The sequence below is a fragment of the Glycine max genome, chromosome 10 (genome assembly GCF_000004515.6).
Source record: "Glycine max cultivar Williams 82 chromosome 10, Glycine_max_v4.0, whole genome shotgun sequence".
NCBI classification, from domain to species: Eukaryota; Viridiplantae; Streptophyta; class Magnoliopsida; order Fabales; family Fabaceae; genus Glycine; species Glycine max.
The window spans coordinates 46,876,484-46,886,202 of record NC_038246.2 but is presented as its reverse complement, the minus strand read 5'-3'; the positions used below and the strand labels follow the sequence as shown (position 1 = coordinate 46,886,202).

Here is a 9,719-nt window from a genome sequence, read left to right as displayed (position 1 = left end):
AGTATTAAGAATAGCATCGTGTTGATAAACCTTTGAGATAATGCCAAATATAATGTTTTCTACAACGCTCAAAATTGATAAAACTTCAGACTGAAAGTCTGATTTTTTAAAATTAAAATTTTAACTTTAGAAGATCAATTCTTGTGACATGAAAAGTGAATATGCTTCATATCTGTTACGCTAGTTAACTAAATTAAATGTATTTAGTAAAGCAGGAAAATTAGTTAATCAATATAAAATAACATTAAAAGATATGTTTAGTTACTTGATTACAATTTAAAGTTTCTTAATTATATATAATTTGCAAATAATTATCACTTTACATATTTTTGATTCATTTTAAATTATTTCATTTAAATCAAAAATATGATAGTAAATTTAAAGTCATTCACCGTTTTAAATTAAATGAGATATTATAAATTGATTTATATTATAATTTTGTTCATTATATTTAAATGATATTTGATGATAGAAAAAAAGTATGGGATGGTATTGGTTTTTGAATATAAGAGGAATATAGGAGAAATTCTATTAAATTAAAATAGTGTAGATAAAAAAAAGGTAAAAGCTTTGAAGTCAAAACATCACGTGAAGTACTGTTTTAAAAAAAATGTCATTAAAATAGCATTTTAAAATACGCTATAACTAATGAAATAAACTCCTATGTTACATAACAGCTTTGTTGTAAAAAAACTTATTTCATCAAACAAACATATAATATTATATTACTATTAAATTTACATATGTCTATTTGTTACATAAGATAATCAAATAAGTGACAAATTAATTTACTGTAATAGATGTACATTTGTTACAACAGAAACACTTTATTAAGTATTAAAACTCTTAATTTCTCTCAACTATTATCTTATGACATTATAATATTATATTAATATTACATTTACATATGTCTAGCTTTTTTCTTTCTCTTGGTCTATATGAGCACAAGGTGTTTATGGATTATTTTTATCAATTTATTTCTCCTATCAGACACATGCATCATTAAGTTGGAAAAAAAATATAATTAATAAATAATTACAGATATTTATTTTGAAAGATCAAATATACAGAAAAAAGAAGAAAAAGAAATCTCACCTAACATGTTTTTGATCCAATATTTTTGATGGCCCCTTCTACTCTAATCTATTTTAGACACCTGAAACCAGCATCCGTACTGGTAAAATTATAAGTACGGATACTATTCTAAATAGTTGCATACGAACAATCTTTTCATTCCCCAAAATACTAAAAAAAATATCCAATAATTGAGTTAAATTAAATGGAGTAACTCCACAACCGAACTTCAGCATCGTCGAATTCCACGTCAGCGCTTCCATATTCATCACTCCCGAAGCAATGCGTCGGCGACATGAGCACCATGTTCCTCAGATACTCTGGTACAACCTTTTCTTCTTCTTCTTCACGCTCCGTCGCCGTCGCCACCACCGCACCATCATCCTTCCCCGGGCGAAATGCCTCCGCGGCCTCCGCCGCCGCCTTCTGAATGTCCCTGGCCTCCGCCGTCGCCGGCACCGGGAGACGCGACGCGGAGTCGGCGAAGTTGAGGCAAGCGGACCTTCCCCTCAGCGCGAGCGCCGCCACGTCGTGCGCACGCGCCGCCATCTCCGCCGTGGGAAAGGTCCCGAGCCAAATCCTGGACTTCTTGTTGGGCTCGCGCACCTCGCACACCCACTTGCCTGAGTCCCTCCTCCTCACGCCGCGGTACACCGGGTGGCGCGTCTCCCGGAACTTCTTCCTCCCGGCGCGTTTCTTGGGATTGCTCGCCGCCAGAAAATAATCCTCGTCCGACAGCGCCGGTACCGGTCGGGAAGTTCCTGACCCCGACCCCGGCGAGTTCGCATCTGGGGCGGAGAAATGATTGATGGAAAACATGTTACCTGGTCGAAAGTTTCGTTGTATGAGAGAATGAGACAAGGTGTGCAAAAGGGGTAGTTAGTAGTTACTAGAAGAAAGTGGTACGTACTAGTTAGTAGTAACTAACGTTGTTTGTGGTTGTGGCTTTGGGAGGGAAAGTGAGTTTAAGGATGTATATATGGAGAGGGTGATGGAGGTTTAGTTACTAGAAGGAAGTGTCAACACTGTGTGTGTCCAGCTAAGTTTGAGGTAGGTTTTAGCCAATTCGGAATTGGCGGGGACGTGGGAGGTTTCGTCCCAGCGTATGGTCTATGGTTAAGGAATTGAAAGTGGCGCATGGGTAGGGACTAGTTTGTCTGGAACTGTGGTTTTGACACGTGTGGCTTTGTTTCCTAAATGGGTAGTATTTGTTGAAATTGAAATTGGATAAGGGAAAGGGGAAGGTGAAGAGAAGGAGAGCGAGGGAGTGTGCCTTTGTCATGGTCAAAGGGGTTGGCCTTAGATTCTTTCTGGATTCTTTAGGACTGGTAAGTAGTTTTGTGTGTTATGGAGCAGGAGACAACTCACGCTACAATGTTTTATTTTATTGCATGACATTGTTTTCACAAACTGGATTTGCATTTTCGTTCATGGACACCTCACGCTTGCTGCTCAAACTTCACAACACACATGTTAAAAAACAGTCAAGACCTAGTTTCTTTATTGCTACTTCATTCAAGTGGCTTTTTCTTATTGGTCTTTGTGGTTAGTGTCCCCCCTCCCCCCATTCAATAATTACTTGCCGAAGAGTTTTAATTTAAAATAAGTTTAATTATCAATTTATACTTTATAGTTTCTAAATTTATATCTTTTAATCTATAGTTAATAACTAATTTTTTTACTTTTTGAAGTTCACATCTTATTTCTCAAAAATCTTTATCGTTAAATTTTTTTAATTAACGAAGTTAAAAAAATTTAATGATAGAGATCTTTTAAAAATTAAAATGTAAATTTTATGAACTAAAAAATTTATTTTCATGACTAAAAGAAATAAGTTTGGAAATTATATGAATTAAATGGGTAATTAAACCTTTAAAATATTATAATTGTTTAAAACAATTCACCTCAAGCTAAAATGCTGATTAATATTTATGACAAAATCCTTTTTATTAATTATTGATTAGATAAACTGATAACTCATTCATCCCTAATTAGTGGTGGAGCTTGATAAATTTTTTTGGAGGGGCAAAAATATGTAAGACTTATTAAGTTTTTTTATATAAGAAAATTTGAACACATGGATAGAAAATATTAAAATTTTATATACAATTTGTTTAGTATAAGGAAATAATTGTGTTTTTATTAAAATCATAGTAAACTTTCATAAAAAATTAGAAGAAAATGATTTTTTTAATAAAAAACATTTTGCATGAAAAAATCACAAGAAAAATCTGTACATAAAAATAAATGCAAGTTTAAGTTATACTGTATAAACTTTCCTATAGAACGAAGATATTAAAGACATACAAAACATGATTTTGAAGGAAGAAAAAAAAATCTTAAAAGGATAATTAATTAATAAAATATTTGATGCAAGAAAAATCATAAATACCATGTTATCAAAAGTAAAAATTTAAAAGTGTAATATTAACATAAAATTGACTATAATAATAAAGAAGCTAAAATATTTTAATATCAGATAAAAATAAACTATAATAATAATGATAATAAATAATACGAAAAATACTAAATTAATATTACTTACAGTTAACGAGTTGCTCTATATTTTATTCAACATTATTAATAATTGAAAACTAAACAACTCTTAAAAGAATTCAAGAGTATTATAAAAAAATCCTTTAAATATTTACTTTTTGACTGGACTATTTTAAATATTTAAAAATAATTATAAAGACTAATTTTAATACACCAATTTTCATTTAAATTTTAGGTTCTGGATCATGCATTAAATTTGTAAGATTGGCCCAAAACACAAGCCCAAAGAATGGGAAAATAATAGGTCAATTAATTAGTATAAGTTCAAAAAAGAAAAATAAGATTGACTTATAACAGGGAGAAAAAAGACTAATAAAACAAAGAGAAGTGAATGACCTTCCAAGCTTTGTTTGACTTGTGCTTCTTTTCTGGATGGCATCCCACGCGTTCAAAACACAGTTGACAGTTAATAACCGTTGTTTCATTTTCCAGAACTATTGTATAATACTAGTACTATTTTGAGTTTTTTAAAATGTCACTTTTGAAAACATATATTAGCTTATTCATTTTTTGTTTTAAAATTTTAAAATAATATTAGTCATTATTTTCTTAATTACACCCTTATATGCTTCAAGTATTTTAAATAAATCCCAGGGATAAGTATTTCAAAAATATATCAACATTCAACCATTAAAAAAATGTCACAAGTAATGAAATAATCTCGTAAAAGTCATTCTACACGTGGGAAATACCCATTAACTGTTAGTATTTAATAACTAATTGTATGCACCAATATTGATGAAAAAAACTCATAAACAATATTAATAAACAAGTAGTATAATAATTACAAATGGCTATTCTCTTAATTAGCAGATTTTGGATTCAAAAGAGAGGGACAGGACGTGGAATCAATAAAATAAAATAAAAACAAAGAGTGAGTGAGAATGACAGAATCGGTGGCATTCATTTCCGTTTCGGCGGAAACGCGTAGATTTCGTGGATTTGTCTTCGCTTTCCTAATCCGAAGCAAACCCATACCAATGGGCGATATTTTCTTAGTGGGCCATCACAAAAACAATTTGGTTCCATGCAGCTTCTAGTCGTGTCACTTCAATTCCTATTAATGGAAGATTACCATTGGACTTTGCAAAGTACGAGATAATGTCTGCTTGTTTATTCCTAATTGCTAACTTTACTTTTAACAAGCATCACTGTTTTTTCAAAAAGCTGCCGTTCTCAATATTTTCGTGTTGATAGATTACTAGGTTTAAGGTGAAAAGTAATAAAGTAGATGGTCACAGAGCAGAAGTAAAAAATGTAATTTATTTGGTAAAGTTAAAATAATTTAAATGGAGAAATTCTTGATCTATTAAGATTTGTTTTGTCTTGCTCAGAGGTTACAAATTTTTTTCGATCAATTAAATTAAAAATTAATTTCATTTAGAGTGTAAGATCATCCTTACTCGATCAGAATTTTATATTTAAGAAAAAAATATATAAATTCTTCTATTAAATAAATCATTTCTTGAATGAATATAATGAAATCTTAAATTACTCTACCAATCCAGCCTACGGATACATATAATATCAATATAAAATCCAAAAGAATATTATGAATATAAGTTTGTGTATATATATTTTTAACAATTTATTTACAGGATAATGTATAATTATTTTTTATTTCTGTGTTACTCAATTAAATACTAAAGATATTTTTTATTTACTATTATTATTATCTATTCAAATACAGGATAAAAATATTATTTTTGTTCTTAAGAAATTTCAAATTTGGTTTTAGTCTTCTAAAAAATATTATCCTATTTTTATCTATCTAATTTGGAAATACTTTATTTTGATCCTCTAAGTGCATTTCTTGTCTTGATAATCTGCAATAAATATTAAGTATAACCATTTTGAAGATTAAAAGTCAAGTATTTCTTAGGTAAAAGATAAAAATAGGACAAAAATTTAATTCATATTTTTAAGAGACGGAAAACATATTTTTCCCAATAATACACCTCTCTTCATTGTTACTCTTTTATTTCTCTCTTATTTTTTCTCCTTTCAAAATATTTAAAAAGTTAATAACGATTAAATAACTTGATAAACTTTAGTATTTTTCAAGACTATTACATGGTTGGCCAACAGAAATCGATGTTCAAGGGAAAGAGAAAAACATCTGTTTCATCTAACTATATACAGTATGTTTGAGAATCTTTCTGTCTTGTTTGCGATACATGGAATTTTAATTTTGGTGTATGCAAATGTTAACCAACCAGTTCTCTTAGGTAGATGAAGATTTTTTTTTTTTACTTTTATTAAAATAGATAAAAATATGCTTCTTTATGAATTATAAATATCCTATCATATAATTTTTAATAAATTTTTCAGTTTTTTAATCTGCACTCTTAGAACAAGTTAGCAAGATTTTTTATTATGTGTATTTGATTTTGTATTGGAGAATTAATTTTGGGTCGTAATTTTAGATCAATTTTTCTACAGGTTATAGAATATTTTAAAATTAATTATGAATTTAAAATTGATTAAGTTAAAATAACTTTGAATATCTTGTGTGTTAAATCAAAAAATTTATACTAAATTTTACTTTTAATTTAATTTTATAATAAAACATCCAAACATAAATTATACCATTTTAAAATTAATTTTAATCAAAATCAATTTTTACAACAATCATCCAAAAATACACACATATTTTCATACTTATCTACAAATGAGTTGGTAATTAATTGGTTGGAAAACATAGGATCCAGATTCCAGTCACCATCATCTCATTTGGCACTGAGTTTCTATCAAGAACAGGGTGATTATCTATCTGGGTAATAAAATACATTACACACATCACAGAGTGTTAAAGTGACTTGTGGAAAGCAAAGCACAAAGCTGAAGCATAGGGCCCGGGGAGACCATTTAATTGCGGCTTTTTACCTTAAGAAGATTAATTGGGGAGCTACGACCGAATCCTACTAATTATCCCAAAACCAAAAGACCATGACCAATGTCAAATTAATGACCAACAAGCAATTAAAGGAAAGTGTCAGTGGGCCAATTTTTTTGACTAATACCAGTGATTTATTTTCAAGAAAGCCTACCTGCTATACCTTCTGTTAATCTTCTTTGTCTCTCTTTAGTTGTTCAGGTAATCAAGAATTGGAGATTAAGCCCAAATGGGTTTGGCATAGTGGAAGCATGCATGCTGCAACGCTTGAAGGTGTATACATGGATACTATATTCTTCATTCAATTCCTGCAAATAATATTTTTGGGTAAGAGATTTATCCATGTCACACTAACCTCCAGGACTAAGAATTTTTTCCTCCAGTTTTTAGAATAAAAAAAATAGAGATTAATTTTTCAAAATAAAAAATCAATCTTTTTTAATATATATATATATATATATATATATAAATCACATATTTAAATATGATTATTTATCAATCATATTAAATTATATTATATTTGTATATTTGCTATCGTTTGCTTCATGCACTACACTTTTCTTTTTTTGATCGAAAGGGACTTGACAATCCACGTGGCCCTCATTTCTCAAAGAGTATCAAACTATCAATTATCAATTGCATGTACTGTAACAAATTAATTTTACACATCAAAATTTCATTAAAATTTTAAATAAACACATGCATGTTCAGATTCCTTTCCTTTTTCCAACCCTTTCCACCCAATATCTACAATATATACAAGCATTCTGTTATGGCGTTATCTCATTACCAAAGTAACATTCAAAACAATGTTCAGCGAAAGCGCGCGTAACAGGCATTTTACATTAAAATGTGGTTAGTTTTGAAGATGATAGGGTATCGTGTGATATTGACTATTCATACATATCATACGTTCAAGAAGATTGTAAAGATTAAAGCTGCTATTATGGAAGCGTCATATATAGAATCTCTCTAACTTTATTCTTAGGATTTGTTTGGTAGTTTTTTTATTTATTTATGAAATTGAGACAGAAAGCATCAACCCAAAATTAATCCCAACTAGCTAGGTTGACACCAATGAATCTAAGAATCCTCTGCTAGAGTCCCACAAAATACTATTAAAACAAAAAACAAAAAGTAAAACCAATAACAAAAATCAAGCCAAAACCTAATAGTCAGCAAAATCTGTGGCTAGAGTACAATCCAACTCTATCCATGAAGAAAGGCTCATGGATACTAGATGGTAAGGAATCCCACCACTGTAACCCAAATTGATGAAAGCCTAAATTAGTTAGTCTATCAGCACAACAATTATCCTCCCGATAAATATGAGACACTATAAACTGCATAGGATTTGTAAATATGAAACACTATAAACTGCATAGGATTTGTTTGATAATTAAGATATGATAAGAGTGAATAAAATATAAGAATATGATAAGAACACAATAGAATAAGAAAATAACAAACTTCAATGAATTTAATTCTTATGTAATGTTTAATACACATCATGATACAAATCAAATAAGAATATGGTAGTGGCAACAATAATATGTAATGGTAGTGACTATAGTAATGTCGACAATGATAAAAGTGATAATCATTGTGGTGTTAAAAATAGTGGTAATGCATTGTAGTAACGATGAGATGATGATTGTTGTAATAATGACAAACAACTATTACAAGAATGACGGCCTGGTGATAGTACATGCGAGTGATGACCACGACAACAATGATGACAATAAAGATAATGACGGTGCTAACATTTATGTCATCACTCTGGCAACCATTATCATTATTATTATCATAAACATAAGTATTACTATTGCTTTACTTGTAATTAATTTTGAATTAATTATCGAGTAACTGAATGAAAGTAATAATATGATTATACGCAACTAAACTAGTATAATACCGGACAAATAAAGCTCTGATATCATTCAACTAACTCGAGAGAATAGAATAAAAAGGAAACAAGCAGAGTAAATTGATAAATAAAAAAAGTTAGAAAATAAATGTAAAGAATTGTAAAGCCAAAATAATGCCCTGCTTGGGAGTCCCAAAATAGCGTGGAAGAGAAACTGAGTGGAGGGAAGTGTGGGTACGAAAGAGCAATTCCATCCTTTGGTATGTGCAAATACATAAGAATTTTTTGAAAATTTTGTTCGGCCTACCTTACAAATATCATTGTTACAGAAGGTTACAATATTGCCCTTCATTCCTCGTGACTCTCGTGCGCCATTACCTCTCACACTTTATTCATTTTTGAGCTGCTCAAGCAATTATTTCTCACATTTCAATGTTATCTTCCAAAGCAATAACCGATTATGCTGCATGCATAATCATTTATGCTCATATATATATATATATATATATATATATATATATATATATACATATTACATTGTGTCTAACTTGGTATTATTGTCACGTCCCAACGATATTGGGAGTACTTGATGGTGTGAATATCTTGAAGTATTCGGATATGACACTTAACTAGTAGAATCAGTTGGTCTATAAGTCGACAAGGTGGTTTGGGTACTAGATAGACTTATCATGATGGGTTGGCTTTTAGATATCAAATGAGTTGGATGATCTATGAATTACACTAGTTATTGGACTCTTGATTTCAAGGGTGAGTTAGTTCTCTTAAAGTGAGTTTGAGAGTAAAAAGAAAGATAAATTTTTAAAAATTAATGTGAATTTTACACATTTATTAATTTATTTTAATTTAAATTATTTTCTCCACTCTACAAAACTCATCCTTAGGGCAGAGTCGATCCTATATTAATAAACCTCTCGATCTCTTGTATCTCTCTTTCTTGAAGTCTAATTATAGTGATACTAATATTGTATCTTTTTGGTGCAATTGATATGTTGAATTTGGAAGATCGAACCTCTCATATGTCCCTTCTATTGAAGCACTGTCTGAGGATTGACCGTACAATAGTCCCGTTAGATTTTTCTAGCACACGAATTAAAAAGAAGACGACGACAAAATCCACTAGGTACAAAAGTAATAACTGATTATTAGCATCATCCCTATCATTATTAAAAATACACAGAAAGAGAAAGAGAGCAGTGAACCAAATCTATACATAGCCGTGATGTGAGCAGCGCAGTCCTTATCTTTTCTTTTCTTCAATTATGTGTCGTCAGCTCGGCCAAACATCTAATCAACAACGAATAATTC

At 30.2% G+C, this 9,719-nt stretch overlaps 1 protein-coding gene across 1 annotated transcript; it reads right to left on the bottom strand.

The window, feature by feature from the left end:
* Positions 1 to 1,002: 1,002 nt before the first annotated feature.
* LOC100797582 (dehydration-responsive element-binding protein 1E) lies at positions 1,003 to 2,381 on the bottom strand. Its single transcript, XM_003536435.5, has one exon. It carries the CDS (start codon positions 1,891 to 1,893, stop codon positions 1,276 to 1,278), a length of 618 nt encoding a protein of 205 aa, XP_003536483.1. The 5' UTR covers positions 1,894 to 2,381; the 3' UTR covers positions 1,003 to 1,275.
* Between the last annotated feature and the right edge of the window lie 7,338 nt (positions 2,382 to 9,719).

Coding starts and splice junctions, on each gene's coding strand:
- LOC100797582 (XM_003536435.5), bottom strand. CDS start 1,893: ATGTTTTCCATCAATCATTTCTCCGCCCCAGATGCGAACTCGCCGGGG.